We start from the raw sequence: 18,859 nt of genomic DNA on the forward strand, positions 1-18,859 counted from the left end.
GTGTGTGTGTGTGTGTGTGACCTGAGATGCAGCGGCCATAGGACCTCAGATGACCCCCAAAGGGATGATCAATTCCTACGCCTCAATGTGAAGGGTTGAGAGTGAAAAAAAGAAAACCTCACTGAAGACCGACTATGGGTGTGTTTTTGTGCGTGACCTTGTTCTGGATGTGCCTTAGGTCCAGAGAAGACTCAGCAGCCGGGAATAGGGTACTTCAGCAACAAATCCCTTTCAAGCAGCCATTAAGGGAAGGCTGGTGTCCACTACAAGCCAGCCTCCGTTTGTGGCGTCTACCCGCTCCCCCACAACCGTAAGAACACGGTATTTTGGGGGCTGAGTTGTCTAGCAGGGTGGAACGAAAGCGCGGGTTTTCTTCGGAGCCCGACGAGGGGTATCCACGCCGAGACGAGCATCGCTCGCTCTTCCCTGGCGGCGCAGGCGCCACCTGGGCGGGCTCGCCGGGGGACGGCGGGGCGGGCGCGGCGGCTTCCCCGCCCCGGGGCGGCGCCCCGCTCGGCCGCGGATCCGCCCAGCCGGGCCGCCGCGCGCAGCCGTCGCCGCCATGTCTTCCGGGGCCAGCGTGAGCGCCCTGCAGCGCCTGGTGGAGCAGCTCAAGCTGGAGGCCGGCGTGGAGCGGATCAAGGTGAGCGTCCGCGCGCCGGGGCCTCGGTGCCCGCGAGCCGCGCGGGGCGGGTCCCCAGGCTCCCGCGGGCGCTCGCGGCGACGCGGCCCCGGTCGGAGGGCCCCGTGGGCGTGTCAGCGCCGAGCGGGCGACACGCTGGCGGCCGGGGCCGGGGGCCGCCGGAGGAACGAGCGAGCGAGGCGGGAGGAGGACGCTCGGCCTTCCTCAGCCGCCACCGCCGAGCGGGCGCCGACGGGGAGAGTTTGGGGAGCAGAGTTCCGTTCTGATCGGTGGATTTTACGGAGACACCCAGGAGAGATTTCGCTGTGTGCACGGAAGCCCTCGGCGCAAGGCCGAAAGAGGCCACTAAAACATACGAGCGTGAAATAGACGCAGAGCGGCCCCCGGGTACACCAGAAGACAGAGATGTGGGAGGGATTGTCAGACAAACCGGTAAAAGATAGAGCTGGAGAGAAGGTGCCGCGGTGAAGAGCTGTTTTGGAGGACTCAGGTTCAGTTCCCGGCTCACAGCTTCTGTGACTTCAGTTTCAAGGGACCCGATGCCCTCTTCTGGCCTCCTCAGGCACCAGGCACGGTGCACAGACAGACAGACAGGCCCCCGTGAGATAGAACACGGACACAGGCAGTGTTTACTCCGTGGGCTGAATGTGTGCTTGCCAGCTAAGGTGATTCGCTGTGTGCGGGAAGGCGTGCCGGTCAGTTTCCTCAGTGGTGTCCGCTCCAGGGAAAAGGGCATTCGGGCCGATACCGTAAACTAACCAGTAAACAGTGATTTCAGATAACCAGGTTTACAGGGTAAAGGGACCGGCGGTTACAATAAGGTGTGGCGGAAGCAGGCTCTGGGTTTCGTAAGAGGCCCAAGTTAGAAAAATGCCCACTTCTAAAGAGGAACTAGCTCCCTTTTTTACTCGGAAAATAAAGAGGGTTTTGGGTGACAGGAAGGATTTATTTATTTTGTCGTTGTTTTGTCAAGGAAAGAAACCAGTGGAGGCAAGGTGAATGTAGAGGGGACACGGTTGGGGTGCCCTCTTCCGGGACGGTGGGAGGTGAAGTTGTGTGCAGAGTGCCTCAGACTGTAGATGACTGGGCTTGGTGGTGGCAGTCTTGAGAAACAGGAAGCTGAGTTTTCGTCCAGGACAGTGGACGGGGAACTAGCAAAGGGCGGAGGAAGTGCTTGCTGGCCACAGTGGAGCTCACCGGCCCGAGCAGTCACACCCTAAACTCGCACTTAGGAGGCCTGTACCACTGTGGTTCCTTTTTCCTCGCCGGCACCTGACCGCCGAGGAATCTGAGGGAGCTTGATCCAGGTGGCGGGTGGGCAGGAGGTACTCGGGAGAGGAGGGGTGGGCTCAGAGGCCGAGGAGCTTGAAGTCTGGCTGGAAAAGGCTGAACCCAGACCGGATAGAGGGCGTGCAGTCAGCGGCTGCTGGTGACACACAGGGAGCAGCGACAGCTAGTGGTCGCTCGGCGCAAGAGAATAAAGCTGCACCCTGGATGACTGAAGGTGGTCCCACACCCTTCCCGCCTGGGGCAGTTATGGGTGTTGGCTGGAGCTCCTGGCAGAGAATCAGGCCGAGGAGAGAATGTAGGGAACGAAAACTAGAGTTGCTCAAAGTGTTCGATATCATTGGGCATCAGACCTGGAAGGAAAACTGAATCTAATGCCTGCGCACCCTGTGGACATTACTGAGGGAAGAGACTTCCTACACTTGAGAAAGGATTGTGCATGATAACAGAAACAGGGCATGCAGGCAGCACTCACAGGGAGTCACATTCCAGAAGGTAGTCAGCTTCATTTCAGGGCTCAGCCTTGGAAGCTCTTGGCACGCTTGGACCATCCTGTCCCAGGGCTGTCTCAAGGGCTCTTCTGGAGACGGGAGTCAGATAACCCAGGGACAACCCAGCCTCCCTGGCAGGAGACAGCCGACAGGGTTTGAGCTGTGAGGGTTTCTCTCCCACACAGTCTCTCCCTGGACCCTGCTGAGGGTCCTGGCTGACCTCGCTGGCTTTTCCCCTTCTTTACTGTTACTGCCATGTTCTTTATGCTGGGGTCTGGTTCCCCTTTCTCCAGTTCACCCAGTTCCCCGACACACAGTAAGCAGGGGCATGACTGGTTTTGCATTTCTCTGAAAATCAGAAGCTTACATAAAGCCATTCATTCCAGTTATAATTAATGTGAAACCACTGAGTTTCAATTGACGGAAAAAATTAGCTTAAACATTAGTCTGGTCATATTGTACTTTATATACTACCAATTAAAAATGTTAGCACTAAAAGCAAATCCATAAGGCCTTTCAGAAGCTTGGTAGCACCTGTAAGCATATGGCAGGCAGACGTAACATAATTTTATTAGTCTGTTTTCTGTTGCTAATTGCTAAGCGCCACAGAGTAATGTGAAGAAGACAAGTTTTTTTTAGCTTATGTTTCTGAAGGGTCCAAGGTCTAGAGGGTTTGCATCTGATGGCGCCCTTTTTTAGCTAGCCTCTTGCCAAGGCAGCACAGGGACTTTCATGATGGGAGGCAGGGAGCACGCATGCCTGTGTCTGTCCCGCTCTGGCCTCCTCCAGATAGCGCCTCCAGTATTTAGTCAAGGGCCCCCACCCTGATGACTTTAATACCAAACTCCCCCCAAAGATGAGCCTTGAAGCAAACACCTATGTAATGGTTTTAAGGTTCTACCCTCTTGGGCTGGAGAGATAGCTCAGTGGTTAAGAGCACTGGCTCTTCTTCCTAAGGTCCTGAGTTCAGTTCCCAGCAACAACACAGTGGCTCACAACTGTTGTCTGGTGGAATCCAGTGCCCTCTGCTGGGGTGCAGGTGTACATGCAGGCAAAATACATAAAACACATAAACAAGTTTCCACCTGGCAGAGTGGAGATTATATGTCAACATAGAAACCCATGGCCACTACATAACTGCCCTGGTTTTGTTTACTATTATGATAATGACTACTATCAGCAGCATTATTATTCTTGTGTTTTGTGCTAGGGACTGTCTCCAGGGCCTTACTTGTGCGAGGCAAGCATTCTGTCACCGAGCTCCCCCCACCCCCCAGCTGCAGAGAACACAGCTTTAACCAGCAAGCCGAGCTTTCTGAAAGCATAGTAGAGTAATTCTGTCACTTGCTGGCACAGACTGGACAAAGCAAATTATTCACATGGCAAATGTAGATTATCAGGACATGTTTTGCATGTTTGTACTGGGAACATGAGAATGAGCCATTTTACTAATTCTGTCTCAAACTAGAATTCTCAATGGATCAGAGTTAGAGCCTTTCCTTTGTTAAAGCAATCCAAAGGTATCCTAAGCTCAGTCACAGACAGTACAGTCTTTCCTCCTGGGAGTGAGTGATGGAGTCAGCGTAGAGCTGATAATGATGGGGTTCTGCCTCAGGCTGTTGAGGGGAGAGGGCCGCCGGCCTGGCTGTGAGCCCGGTGTCCACTGTAGGCTGGGGGCCGCCGGCCTGCTGTGAGCCGTGTCCCACGGTAGGCTGGGGGGGCGTTGGCCTGGCTGTGAGCCGTGTCCCACGGTAGGCTGGGGGCCGCCGGCCTGGCTGTGAGCCGGGTGTCCACGGTAGGCTGGGGGCTGCCGGCCTGCTGTGAGCGGTGTCCCTTTGTGCTTCCCTCAGGTCTCCCAGGCCGCGGCGGAGCTTCAGCAGTACTGCATACAGAATGCCTGCAAAGACGCCCTGCTGCTCGGTGTTCCCGCTGGGAGCAACCCCTTCCGGGAGCACAGATCCTGCACTCTGCTTTGAAGACCGGTGAGTTAGGCTGCCCCCTGTCGGCTTGGGGTGTTTGCAGGGAGCTGCCCAAAGGATTTGGGCAACAGAGATTTAAAAAGACTGTCAAAATGCTACCGCTGCCTGCTGGGTGATTCCGGGCTGTGGCTTCCCTGCAGTGGAAGGGTCTAGCTAGAGAAGCGCTGTTCTCCCCGGCACATGTGCGACACGCTGTTGTCATACGCACACGAGCTCTCTAACTGGCAGGGTTTCCTGACCTTAATTCCCTCTCTGCCCTCACAGCCCAGAGTTGTGATTTGCTGTTTGGTGTTAGCAACTGACTTGCATCTCTTGGGACTAAGGAGGAGCTGACTTGTGTCTACCTCGGGCTATGGTTTCTCTCTAGATGCTCCCTAAACAGCTCTGTTTGGTTTGCTTTTTGAGACAGGGTTTCTCTGGGTAGGCCTGGCTGTCCTCAAACTTGCTGGCCTTGAACTCACAGATTTCCACCTGCCTCTGCTGGGACCAAAGTGCCCCCCCCACCACATATCTCTCTGTTTGAATGGAAGATAAAGTGATGTAGCTACTCTGTGTATGTGTGTGAATAGGGCTAAAGGTGTTTTAACAGTTGATAACACCTTTTGGTGATTTATTAATTAGACGGGTGTGAGTTTGAATGTTTTGCATTGAGATCTTATATTTACACATTTTAAAGAAATTTGAAATGATTTATGGTAAATAAGAATGAAGTTTAAGGGCTGGAGAGATGGCTCAGTGGTTAAGAGCACTGGCTGCTTTTCAAGAGGTCCTGAGTTCAGTTCCAGGCAACCACAGGTGTCTCACAACCGTCTCTAATTGGATCTGATGTCCTCTTCCTATCGTGCAGGTGTACATTCAGATAGAGCACTCATTTACATGAAAACACATACATAAATAAGTATTTTTTAAAAAGAATGAAGTTTAAGCTGGGTGGTAGTGGCACACGCCTTTATTCCTTGCACTCAGGAGGCAGAGGCAGATCCATTTCTGAGTTTGAGGCCAGCCTGGTTTATAGAGTGAGTCCCAGGACAATCAGGGCTACACAAAAACAAAACCAAAAAACCTGTCTTGAAAAACCTAGAAAGAAAGAAAGAAAGAAAGAAAGAAAGAAAGAAAGAAAGAAAGAAAGAAAGAAAGAAAGAAAGAAAAAGAAAGAAAGAAGAAAGAAAATGATGTTTAAAGCCTTTGGGGGAAAATGCAAATTTCAAGCATGTCTATAGAAGGAAGTGCAACCTCAAGAGTTAAAAACTAAACATAAACCAGCTACATAAAAAGTCAGCATTTAGAGCATGCACAAATCAGAGAGAGGCAAGACGATGAAACATGAACGGAACCTTCAAACAAACAAGAATTCACAGTATGGTGCAGTCACAAGCATGGCAGGAATGAGAACCAGGATGCAACAGAAAGAGACTCAGTCAGAGTAAAAAACCAAGGGGGAGGCTTCTCCTCCCCTTCACTATAAAATCCAGACATTTGGTTCCCCGCTCCTTCCCTCTCTTTTCTTCTCCTCTCCCTCCCTCTCTTTCTCTGTGTATGTGTACCTCTCTCTCTCTGCCCCTTCCCCTGCATGGCGGCTGAGAGCTGCTCACATTTATAAATTATATACTTAAAACATATATACTTAAACAAACAGGAAAACTACACTCCAACTCCCAGATTTGAAATGGCTTAATCCAGATGTTACCCCATTCCCAACAGATTCAGAATGACATGTGAGTCAAGAGCTGTGGACTTTTAGACATGTTTATCCTGGAACGCCAGCATCAGGAGAATATTTGTTCCATACCTGTTGACATGAAAAATCAGTATGTGTGTATTTAGGTCTATTTTCGAATGACCAGCAGAATCTCAGACTTCCTTAGAAAGTGGATCTTGAAATGATTGGCTAGCATCACAGCCTCCCGGTGTTCTGAGAAGCAGCATTCTACCCTGTGGCTGGCAAGCTGCCCCCTTTGCCTCCTGACAGCAACCCCTGCGCTGCAGTGCGGCAAATACTTCTGTTTCCGGGAAGATTCAGCAGAGAATCCTCTTCATTAAAAGCTTTTTAAAAATACAGGTCTTGTCCATCGCAGGGGGAGCACAGCACGCAGGGCAGGGCGAGCTGCTAGCGTGCACATGCTCAGGCAGCGCACTCCCTGCTTCTCTGCCAGTGGGCTGCGGAGATGGCACAGAGGTTAAGAGCACCGTGTGCTCTTGCAGAGGTCCTGAGTTCAATTCCCAGCACCCACATGGTGGCTCACAACCATCTACAGTGAGATCTGGGGCCCTCTTCTAGCCTGCAGGTGTACGTGCAAATAGAGCACTGATATTCATAACTGTTAAAACCGTGTGAGTTCAAGAGCAACCTGGCTAAGTCAGACTGTCTCAAAGTAAAGGATTGGGAGTGTAGCTCAGCTGCCCGTCATGGGAAGTCCCCACCCCTGTGTAACTCCATAATTTTTTAAAATGACAAGGATTATTAGTCCTGGACGATTTCAAATTTTGTGTTTACACAGTAAATGGTCGTCGTTTGCACGTACTTGTAAAAGGAAATTGTTCACGTTGAGGAACTGGTTCTGTGATCAGGCATAATTTCCATAGTAAAGGGAGCATGCCTTGAGTAAGTAAGACTGTCTCACATCACAGAGCAGTTCTTCTACAAAACACTGTCATGAGCTGTGTGTCCCAGACCTGGCTTACCTATTTTATTGTATTCCCAGGTTATTTTCTACTTTGTGAATATTAGGTGTCCTATGAAATGCAGAAGTTACTTTACAAGTAAATGTCACTGAAGTGAAAACCAACCAAACTCTCTCCAACAGGGAGGTTCGCTGAGGAAGCTTTTGTGTGCAGAGTGATGGACAACTGCTGCCAAGTCCCACAAAAACCGTTTTCCAGAGCCAGTGCTAGCGCCAAAAGTCCACAGAAATCCACGCTTTGTTTTGTGCTCTGACCTCACCACCAAGTTTCCTAGCTGCATCTCTTCCCGCCTGAGACCTGTGCCACTCTGCCTGGGGACAGGCGTGTCTTCTTTACTGGCTGTCTGCATTTTGGGAGGGAAACATTTTCTCTTAAAAAACTGAGTATTTGTAATTTTCCTAACATTTTTATACTCTAATAAAATTTGTTCATAAGAATTTACAATTACTAGATGAAACAAAGTACGAAACCGGGGAAAAGCTGTTACCCTGATTTTGTAAAGGACACCTTTCTCACTTCTCACTGAGCAGATGGTCTCATGGGACAGAAAACCTGAGGGCTCTGCTCCTTAGCAAACTGAAAGATTAATGTATGTTAGGGTGCCCGTCCTGTACGAAGCGGTTAGATCTTCCTGTAGTTCCTGTACTTACAATTTATAATTGTGTTTGTAGCTTTTAAAAATGTGCTTATGCCTTTAAAAAATGTTTAAAATGTGATCTACATTCAGAACATTGCAATGTTCACAACAAAGTGTGAAAGTATGATAACAAACATTCATGTCACAAGTATTTTATTGGGGTGATGTGCCTTTGATTTAACTGGGGACACTTTTAGAAGGAAAGTTTGTGTTTGTAATAATCTGTGAAGAGCTTGCAAATAAAAGTTTTGCCTATTCATCATTTTCCATGACAGCAGTCTTTTGGTTTGTCTTCTCCCACGGACTTCTGTTTGCTGCTGAGTGGGAATGTTGCGTGCAGAGGGTGGAATTTGGGGTTAAATTTTGTTAATAACTCCAGAGGTAAATATAAGCATAACATAAAAAACAGCCCTCAATTACTGGCCACAGCTGCTCTCTGAAATAGCTCTGCATGGCATTCACCATGAATAAGTAAGAGGAAATACAAGAGCATTGGTCAGATCACAATGGAGAAAATGGAAGCCATTAGCTGCACCCTCCCTTAATTCCAAGCATCATTCAGATATCAGTAAGCTGGATTCCATATTAATCATAATGTGGCTGTCCTTTTAATGCTTTTATTATATGCTTAATCTTGTCTGAAATTTTATACTACCAATTTTTTTCTTCTTCAACCACCTATTTTCTACTATTAGCATTATATATATTCTGTTCTCCATCTCAATTAACAAGAATTTTCCATTAAAAGCAGAATTATCAGCCAGGAAGCCTGGATAAGAGAGCTAGCCTGGGGGGCTGGAGAGATGGCTCAGAGGTTAAGAGTACTGGTTGCTCTTCCAGAGGTCCTGAGTTCAATTCCCAGCAACCACGTGGTGGCTCAGAACCATCTACAATGAGATCTGGTGCCCTCTTCTGGCTTGTACACATACATTCAGGCAGAATACTGTATACATAATAAATAAATAAATCTTTGAAAAAAAAAAAAAAAAAAGAGCCTGAGATGACACCAGCTCTGTGGGATGAGTGAGAGATGAAAACCCCCAAACTAAGCCAAACAAACCTCCAACCAGGCTGGCCTCTGAGGAGCACCAGTCCAGCTCTGTGTGGGCCTGGGAAGGCAGACTGTGCCCGAGACAACCCCACTGCCATAGTACACGGGTGGGCCAAAGCACTCCTGAGACCCTCCTGAGAACCCTAGACACTCAAGAGACCCCAGGTGCCACTAAGAGGAGCAAGTAAGTGGTGGAGAAATAAAAGAGAAACAAGGGTATGGGCACAACGCAGAGAGGCAGAACTGGGGACTTGACGGTAGTGAGGAACAGCCTAATGTGAGTAGCCTGATTCCACCTGGCACCATGGTGATGGGGTCCTAGTCTGGGCTGCCATCTGGGGACATGTTGATGTCTGAGGGTTGTGCAGAACTGGCCCTAGCCCTCTCCTGGACATCATGGAAGAGCTGGCCCTGGGGGCATAGGAGCAGGAGAGCTGATGCCACCGCAGGCAGCTGCAGAACTCTGGAGAGCTGGCCCCACATACTGCCCAGCAAGCACGGTAGAGCTGGCCCTGGTTTCAGGGGTTGCAGGTGAGCTGGCCTGGGTATGAGTGTGGGAGAGCTTCTACTTGTTTCTCATGCTGCACTTGGGAGAGCAGGCACTACACCTTGCCTGGGCAGCACGGTAGAGCTGGCCTTGGGGTTGCAGGTGAGGTAGCCAGGCCCTTAACTGTCACAGCATTCAGGAGAGCAGGTTCTGCACCTCACTGGGCAGCACAGTAAGTCTGGCCCTGATGGTATGGGCGTGGACGAGCCAGCCAGTTCAGAGAGCAGGAGAGCAGGAGAGCTGGCTTTGCTTCTTGCTGGCTACAGCATTGGATGGGCCGGCCAGAGCAGGGCAGGAGAGCTCGCCTGGCGCTGTGGTTGCGGAATAGCTGGTGGGCTGGCCAGCCAAGATCCCTCTCAGGCCCGGATCGAGGGCTTTGAGTTAGTCCACCCTGAAGTGTGTGAAAGGGTGTTTCTACACATCCAAGACATTACACCGGACAACAGGATATCTGAGAGGAATCCCAGTATTGATAGTGTAGCAGAAGCCAGAGGCCTCGATCCAGACTGACTCACGGCAGTGAACATTTGCAAGCAAAGAAGTATGGACAAAAGGATATACTGTGGGACACTGTGACATTCTACAGCGTCCACAAGATTGTTTTTCCTCTGTTAGGGGAGAGGTTGCAGGGGTGGAGGGTGGGCACGAGGGTAGGGGAAATGAGTGGGATTGGGGTGCATGATGTCAAATTCACAAAGAACCAATGAAAGTTGAAGGAAAGTTATCTTTGGATCTACTTTCTCCTTCAGTCGTGCTACAGCTTGGGGAAACGACAGACATTATACAAGTCAGATCCAGTAGGCTGTCAGGCAATACAACTCAGTACACACACCAGCACGCAGGCACACAGTTTAAAAAGTAAAAAGTAAATCTTAACAGAAAGAAGAGACTGTGAGGGGGCTTAGGACACTGCGGCCTCCGAGGGCGCACACTCGTGCACACACCCTGCACACACACATTTTTCAGGGGTGAAAAATAAATTTCTAAAAGACAAGGCTTTCGAGGTACACATGGATCTCAATACTTTTGGGGTCTTGTGCTTCTTATACTGATTGATAAATCAGACAAGGGGACTTATATGCAAGTTACAGCATAGAATGTATTTTATGAAAATTGATTATGTGATAGAAACACTGAGGACATGTGGAAACAACGGTACTTTCTTTGATGTATAGTCAAACCTAAATAATTTTGTTACTGGATCATTGTAAGAATGTAGAACCTGGCATGTGGCATTGTCCTTCCTGTTCTTTAAGAAAACTTCAGCTGGGTTTGTCCATCCATTCTTCCAGGGACTTTTTCGTACATTAGACGTCGCTTTTTGGGTTGTGGTACTTGTGAGTACATTAAGCCTGCCAAAGGGAGAAAAAGGAAAACCATTGAGATAAGTAGCTATGAAAAATGGTTTATGTTTTTAAAACGTTTATGCGCCTGTACCCTATGGCTTCTGTTTAAAATCAGTGTGCACACAGAATGTGTGAATCTTTCATTATCGCAGACTCTACTGTCCTCTTCTGTAAAGTTTTAAGATCTCTGAAGTCTCTCCTGGCTCTAAGCCTTTTAAATAAAGCCATTGGAAATAGCTCAGGCAGACTTTTTAACTCCTGAAGGTTACCAACATGCTTGAGAGTAGAAATGTTTGGGGCTCACTCTGAAGGATTTTAAGCTCACTCATGCTCTGTTCCTTGTCTCTGTATAGCATTCATGTTGTTCATACTGTGTTTAATATGTTTACATTTATTAGCTGTTTAGCTTTCACTTCACCATCTTTATTTAACTTAATTTCTACATGTGAACATGTGTATGTGTGTGTGTGTGTGTGTGTGTGTGTGTGTGTGTGTGTGTGTGTGTAGGGGGAGGGTTTTAAGGACCTCCACATTTGGCGTCTGTATTCCTATCAGCATTTAGGCCCCAGGGATTGAACTCAGCCCAGCAGCTTCGGTGGTAAGCGCTTCATGTGCTGAGCCATCTCTCCAGCACTCCAGCATTTCTAGGATGCTGTTTTAAAAAGATTACTGCTTGTAAGCTATAAATTTGTTCTTGGTTCTGGGAAAATCGTCCTCAGTCCCAATGTATGATAGCAGGTGACCTGGAATGACTCACTTTATATGAATTTATTATATGTGATTGTTGGTATAATGTTCTTTTGAAATGTATACTCTTACCCTTGTTCATTCAAATGCTGATTTCTCCCTGCCTGACTCTCTGGTTTCAATCCGGATATTGCATTGATACTTATTCTAAGCATCCTGTCTCAACTTTGTGTAAATAGGCCAAAATAAAGCAACTAGCCACAATGTTGAGCAAGGAGAGGGGAGGAGCCAGAGGACAGGAAATGAGCAGGGGGGGAGAAAGGGCAAGAGAGAGCTTGGAGAACAGAGCTGGAGGAGAGATCTTGAAACAGCGTGGAGAGAATGAACCAGACCTAAGATTTCACAAAAAGCAAGTATAATGGGTAAAATCTAAATGTTAGGAAACTATGAGGGCTTGGAGGTTTAGGAGGGAGTAACTATTGCCCAGCATTGTGTTCTAGATTAACTAAAGAAACCTAGTCTCTGTGTGGTGATTTGGTTATACAGCCCTTTAGGATTAACAGCAGCTTTGCCAGAAGACACATCAATAGTAAATATTAACAATACCTACAACATATGATATTAACTTGGTATTAACCTTAAATGCCCTAGATCTTAACCCTATGGACGTTGGTTGACTAGATCAGTTTTTAAAAAGAAGGCAAAATTTTAAAAGTTTAGTAATTGTTCCTCAGTGTTATGACAAACTTAATGAGCTAGGTGCCGTTATAAATAAGTTTAAAAAGCAATGTAGTAGGTAGTTATATCAAAAAGATCACAAGTACAGATATACAGGACAAGTGGAAAATTATCTTAGGGCCTTTGGATAAACTTCCCAAGACTACCAATACTGATTTGAAAAATGATGTATCTTAAACAAAGTATTTGGGCACTATGGTGTGCCATGGGAAAGCACATTAAATAAGCCAATATCACATCTGCTGTGCAATGTCTGGACCTGAGTTCTAGCATTCATGTCAACACTTGGTGGGCATGGCAGTTCCGAAAGCAGAGCCAGGCTCCTGGCCAAGCTGGCTAGATGAGCTGTATCCTCAGGGACTCCAGGCTTAGTTAAGAGGCTGCCTCACTGGACAGCAGCTTCCACATACATGTGCACACGCGTCAGTCTGCGTGCACGGACACGCGAACACTTCACATCTCTGTATGCCCCAAAACTTAGAAACAGCGTGGAATTTTCACATCGAGAAAATGGGAGGATTATATAGGGAAGGGTACATGTTCAAGAACCTATAGCATTCACATGTATAATTTGTTCTAGAGCTGGTTCATTTATGGAACAGCTGTAACAAAGCACAAAAAAAGACCGTCAGTTAAATGCATGACTCTTGTTATGAACATCAGAACCAAACAGCAGGAACCAAACTAACAGCGTCCCTGTGTATATACACAACAGGATTTTGTTCAGCTTTAACAAAAAATGAAATCGTAACATTTGCAACAATGGATAGAACTGAAAGTACTTTAAGTGATGAAAGACAACCATGCAGATTTTTCTTTCATGAGGTGCTCAGATTGTAATTTGTGCATGTCTGTACAGGGTTATTATAGGTCATCAAATGGACCATGGAAATGGATGACTACAAAATGGACCAAGGGTCAAGGGGTGGGGATAAAAGAAATACAATACATGTGACATGAAACAGAAGGAAGCTACTAGACAGGGAACAACAGAAGGGAACCATCAGGAGGCAAGGGGCAGGGCAGGGGAGCAGGAGAGGATGATCAACAGTGCCAATTAAGAGGCCCTCTTTTAACAACTTACACAATATAAGGTGTTTTTCTGGACCCTTCTCTGATCTTATGAAGGAGCATATGAAAAGGGAAGGGTTTTTTGTTTGTTTTGTTTTTTCAGACAGGGTTTTTCTGTGTAGCCTTTCCTATCCTGGACTTTGTAGACCAGGCTGGCCTTGAACACACAGAGATCTGCTTGCCTCTGCCCCAAAAATGCTAGGATTAAAGGCGTGCACCACCACATCCAGCTGAAAAGAAGTTTTGAAGCTTAAATTTCCTTCTTACTCCCAAGTTCCTGTTATGGCAAAGCTACATTCATATGCCTTCAGAGATCTTAACAGTTTGTTCTATATGTTCAGGACAATGCAATAAGAAATTATACAGAAATAAAAGCATAATGACTAGAAATGAGAAAATAAAATAGTCCTTTTTAAAAGGTGGTATGATAAAATGTTTAGACAAGTCCAAAACATCCTTCAACGAAGTTAAACAATTCATTGAAAAGGTTTACCTAGGTTCTAGCATTGTGTGTGTGTGCGTCTGTGTGTGCTACACATGAATGCTGTGCATGTGAAGGCTGGAGGACAAACTCAGGTGGTGATCCATCCATTCTGACTTTTTTTGAGACAGAATCTCCTACTGGCCCAGAGTTGCCAAATATGCTGGGCTGGCTGGCAGGGGGCTCCACGATCCACCTGTCTCTCCCAAGTGCTGGGATTATAGGCCATGGCCACAATGGATATGGGTTCTGGGTTTCAAACTTGCTTTCACAGTGAGCACCTTAGCGCTTGAGCTATCACCAGCCCCTAATATCTTAACAAATACTAGCCAAATAAATATGCACACTTAACAAAGAGGCTGATTCCTCAGTTTAATCATGGTCATCTGCTTTATTTGTCTGCTATTTTTATTTTAAATTTCTTTTTTTTTTTTCTAATATTGTTTGTTTTGTAACAGGGTTTATCTGTGTAACCCTGGTTGTCCTAGAACTCGCAATGTAGATCAGTCTGGCCTTGAATTCACAGAGCTACTCCTTCCTCTGCCTCCTGAGTGCTATTTTAAACTTAAGCTGACTGTATGGTTTGTTTGATACTACAAGAATTTGAAATATTTTATTAGCCCACTAAGTTTAATTTTTCTCTTTAATGCAAAGTTAAGAGAACATTGTGTCAATTAAAACAAACATTCATTAAAATTTGAATACAGAGTTATCATTTAAAAACATTTTAATTATTTTTAGTTGTGTGTGTGTGTGTGTGTGCGCGTGTGTGCAGGTATCCAAGGAGGCCAGAGGTATTGGATCCCTGGGAGATGGAGTTACGAGTATTGTGACTCAAAGTGGGTGCTGGGAACCGAATGTGGGTCCCCTGTGAGAGCTATTAACCCCTGGGCCATCTCTCTAGCCCCCAGCTTTAGCTTTTAAAATTCTAACTGAAAGTAATTGTATCAACTATTAGTGTTACCTGTTGGTGTTTCATACTCTCTCCAGTTAGGCGATGAAACAGGGAGCCTTCTCTGTCCTAAGTAGTTTCCAGCCCCTTGGTAGAAATTAAGGCCATTGAATCCTCTTTGATTCACATTAGAATCAGAAACAAAGAATGAACCCCAACTGGGAATAGATGGCAGTTCTCCCCCAAAAGTCCTGTTAGTCCCAGCGTTTGAATTTCTGCATGTGGGGTCTTCCAACTCATCCTGCAGACACCCTGGCTGATTCCTGCAGAAGCCATCTTTCTGAGAGAACCATTTGTGGTGGGTAGTCTGCTCTGCTCCACAGCTTGAGTTGAAGGAATAAATCTGTTTTCTACCACTGTTTTTCTTAAAGTCCCAATGGAGGTGGGATTGAGAGACCTCTGGTAAAAAGACCAGGGTGGACGCTTGCATATTTCTGGTTCCTTCTGCTTCAGGATAATTTACAAAATTATGAGCAACTCTCCTCTGAGTGTCAGTTGGTAGCCTTTTGGGTTCACAACTTATTTGTGTGAGGCCCAAAGAAAAGACATCTGAGTCTGAGGCACTCTGGCTCGGGAAGGAGTGCCACCTCACTTTCTTTGGGTCCATATTAGTTAGGAAAGGGTTGTTTGGCACTGTGTTAGGGCTACGACTGGTGTCTTCCCAGGAGCTGGTCTGACTGTGCGGTGCTGCAGATGGCAATGTGCATGGTGTTTCTCTCAGCTCCAGAGGAGAAGCACTTGTGCTTTTTAACACTGTCTCTTCAGAGTCTTCATAGGAATAATATTCACCATGTTCTTGAATGATAGGAGCTGAACTCTGAGAAATACAGGGACCAGTTTGATTCATATCTTCCTGAAGTGATGAAATTTGAGACGAGATTGTCATGGAGGAAGAATTAATCTTGAACAAGGAAGTGATGCTACAAAAATGCTGAAAAATTAAAAATAATAATGTAATTAATTAAAAATAATAATGTAATTAAAAGAGAACATTGTAATTTACATGTTATTTTTAGCTTGTAATGGAATTTTATACTGTTTTTAGAAAAGTTTAAGGTTCACAACAAATACAATGAATTTTTAATTATATAACTTATAGGTGAATACTATTCTTCGCTAAGAATTTTAAAATATCACCAATAACACTAAAGCTCTCTTTCCTGTTATGGTAAAAGTTCTTTGAAGGGGTAATGTAAACATGTTTTAACTGAATATTGTAGAAAATGGCTGCTCTGGCACCAGGAAACAGAGGCAACCAGATCTGAGTTCAAAGCCATCCTGGTACAGAGCCAGTTTCAGGTAAAGAAAAGTTTAGGTCCAGGTGTGATGGTACATGCCTTTAATCCCAAACAATGAGGGTAAAGATAGTTTGTAGAAGGAAGCACCCATGTTTGAAAATGATGTCTAATTGAGTGGCAGAAACAGTGACGAATCAGAGAAAGACTTGAAAGAATAGAATATGCCCAACTTTCAGGAGAAGAGAGGAAAGGGAAACTACTTAAGGGCAAGGAAGCTACTTAAGTGGAGGCAGTTTTACCAGGAGAGGTTTACAGAGAAGGGTTGAATGAGAGAACAAGCTAGACACAGGTGAAGGCAGAACGAACCAGAGAACAAGAGGAGCCAGAAGATTAGAAAAGATTGCTTGAGATAGTTTGAGGCCAAGTAGAGCAATTCAGGGGCCAAGAGAAGCCATGTTGAATTAGTCAGCTGGGAGAGGAGTCTGAGCCAAACAGCTGAATCAAATCAACTAGAGAAAGAACAAGTAGGGTGAGCTTTTTTTTAAAATAAGATTTATTTATTTATTATGTATCGTTTTCTGCCTGCATGTATGCTTGCACACCAGAAGAGGGCACCAGATCCCATTATAGATGGTTGTGATCTATTATTCTAGCATTATAGATGCTCCTCCTAAGAGCAGCCAGTGCTCTTAACCTCTGAGCCATAGCAGTAAGTCTCAGAGGCTGAAAACATTCTAGGCCTGGGTTAGATTGTACAATGGCTAAAAGCTTACAGGACTAAGTAGGCCTGGGTTAGACTGAGGCAATAAGCGTCCAAGATGACAATTAAAACAGACAAATAAAACTTCCTTTTATAATTTAGGAATGGTGATATTTCAAAATGCCTTAAATGTGATAAACTGTACTGAATTATCTATGATAGCTTTAAATTGTATAATGTGGTTGGCAGCTAAAGACAGTTCCATATGAAAGTTAGTTCAAGTAAATTATTTCTTTCCTGTGTGATGTGAAAAGCCAGAGAGCTTCTTTTAGAAATGGCTCCAGTGAAAACAGGTGGCTCCGGGAGCCTGTGCACTCACCCACCTTCAGGACTTTGTCTGGGACCTGAGGCAGGAGTTCCTGAAGCTCAGCGGGAGCTGAACTCAACAGCCAGTGCAGGGAAGGTGCTCGGTGCAGCATGAGCTGAGCTACCAGTGGGTTAACACATGGAAAGTCAAGGAGGCTCATCTCTTCCTACAAGACAGGGTGGTGCCTCGTCAGTCAGTGGTCTTCTGAGAGTGAGCTGTTTTAGCCTGTAGACTGTGCTAAAACATTGAGTTTATGACTCAGTTTGGGGAGTGTGGGAAGTTATCAGGAAGGGTTAGGGTATTTGTATTTGTTTGCTTCACCAATGTCTCAATTACACATTTAGAAAAAGCAACCTCAGATGGCGAAACTTTAACCCAGGATTTATCCAACCATTCACGAGGATCTCTCTCCGATGTCATTAAATTGTGGTCTGCAATTTGTCGAATTAGTAAAGCAGTCTCTTCTACTCCTGGGGCAAGTATAAGCTAAAAACAAAAATTTCACATGTTAGACTGTATTAGGAAGCAAGATGTATTAGGAAGCATGCAGAAATATTTTGAGATAAAGGAAAAAAATCTAAGTAGTGAATTGTTACTTATCATCTTATATATACTTTATTATTGTGCATTTGTGAACCTCAAGATCTTTTATTTGTGATATTAACCAAATCAATTTTCTTTCTTTCTGAAGAGAAGGTCCCCTTTTTTGGAGGGGGGAGGGTTGCTTTGTTTTGTTTGTTTGGATAGCATTTCTCTGTGTAGCCTTGGCTGTCTTGGAACTTACTCTGGAGACCAGGCTCATAGAGATCCGCCTGCCTCTGCCTCCCAGGTGCTGGGATTAAAGGTGTGCACCACCACCTGACAACAAGCGAAAGTTTCTTTATGTAGCCCTGACTGTCCTGAAACTTGCTATGTAGACTATGAGGGACTGAGAGCTACAAAGATCCACATGCCTCTGCCTCCTGAGTGTTAGGATTAAAGCATGTGACACCACTCCTGGCCCTTCTTTCTTTTAATAGTGTACTCTTTTTTTTTTTTTTTTTTAATTTTTGGAATCCATTTTTCTTTACTTTCATTTTGCGTTTGGTTATAAAGTCTTTTAAAATTTATTTAGTGTTATTTCACTTATAAAATTAAGAGCAATTTTAAAGTCCCTGCTAATATTTAATATTTTGCTTTTGCTAGTAGTTATCAACTGCAAATAAGAATAAAAATACAGTATAATAATTTCCAAAAACAATCTTAAACATGAAAGATACTTCTAAATTAATTTGGTGTTGTTAAAAAAATAAAACAGAAGCCCTGCTTACAGGAACATGCCTAGTACTGTCAATGTGGACAAGGGCCCAAGGCTGGGGAAATTTAGGCTCCAGGCTGAACTACTGTTATTATTTGCTAAGTGTATGTAATAGCAACATGCCCTCTGGAAATCCTGTCTCTGCCCCGTAGGTTAGCCCTGTTCAGACTCAGAAGTGTCTGCAGTGGACAGTGGGTAACGCAGAAAGGCAAATCTCGTCAGGGAGTGAGAATCAGCATCTGTGGAGTGAGCGCTGAGCCACCACTGGGGCATGTGAGTCCCTCCCCCACCCAGGGGCCGGGGTCAGGCAAGACTGGGCAGCACTGCATCTTCTGGGCATGCCAGGCCTGCTGCTGTCATCACCTCACAGGAGCTGTTGTCAGCTGCACAAGATCAAGGCACGGGGCAGGAGGCTCACAAGCCCCGCCCTCGCTGAGGAGCTACTGATAACTGGTGCTTCTCAGGAAGGGAGAACCAGTTTTCCTTAAGAATGTAGTCTCCACCAGGGACGCCATGCTCCCTAGTGGATGGCCACACGTGATATGTAGCAGCACAAGTCAGACCTGGTGAGCTATTTAAGAGGAAGAAGAGGAAGAAGAGGAAGAAGAGGAAGAAGAGGAAGAAGAAGAAGAAGAAGAAGAAGAAGAAGAAGAAGAAGAAGAAGA

The 18,859-nt window shown here is 45.8% G+C and overlaps 2 protein-coding genes across 2 annotated transcripts in view; one reads left to right on the forward strand and one right to left on the reverse strand.

Moving 5' to 3' along the window:
- Positions 1-528: 528 nt before the first annotated feature.
- Positions 529-7,991, forward strand: Gng10 (G protein subunit gamma 10). The gene is made up of 3 exons (XM_055611631.1): positions 529-643; positions 4,272-4,403; positions 7,205-7,991. Exons 1-2 carry the CDS (start codon positions 563-565, stop codon positions 4,395-4,397), a joined length of 207 nt encoding a protein of 68 aa, XP_055467606.1. The 5' UTR covers positions 529-562; the 3' UTR covers positions 4,398-4,403; positions 7,205-7,991.
- A 2,577-nt stretch (positions 7,992-10,568) lies between these two features.
- Shoc1 (shortage in chiasmata 1) overlaps positions 10,569-18,859 on the reverse strand; it is a 74,870-nt gene continuing 66,579 nt past the window's right edge. The window contains exons 24-27 of the mRNA XM_055611611.1: positions 17,252-17,383; positions 16,914-17,063; positions 14,605-15,523; positions 10,569-10,669 (exon numbers count right to left, since the gene is read on the reverse strand). Coding sequence (XP_055467586.1) covers positions 10,569-10,669; positions 14,605-15,523; positions 16,914-17,063; positions 17,252-17,383 — 1,302 coding nt within the window. The remainder of the gene's footprint in view (positions 10,670-14,604; positions 15,524-16,913; positions 17,064-17,251; positions 17,384-18,859) is intronic.

This window comes from Psammomys obesus, unplaced genomic scaffold, assembly GCF_907164565.1.
Source record: "Psammomys obesus unplaced genomic scaffold, mPsaObe1.curated_primary_1811, whole genome shotgun sequence".
NCBI classification, from domain to species: domain Eukaryota; kingdom Metazoa; phylum Chordata; class Mammalia; order Rodentia; family Muridae; genus Psammomys; species Psammomys obesus.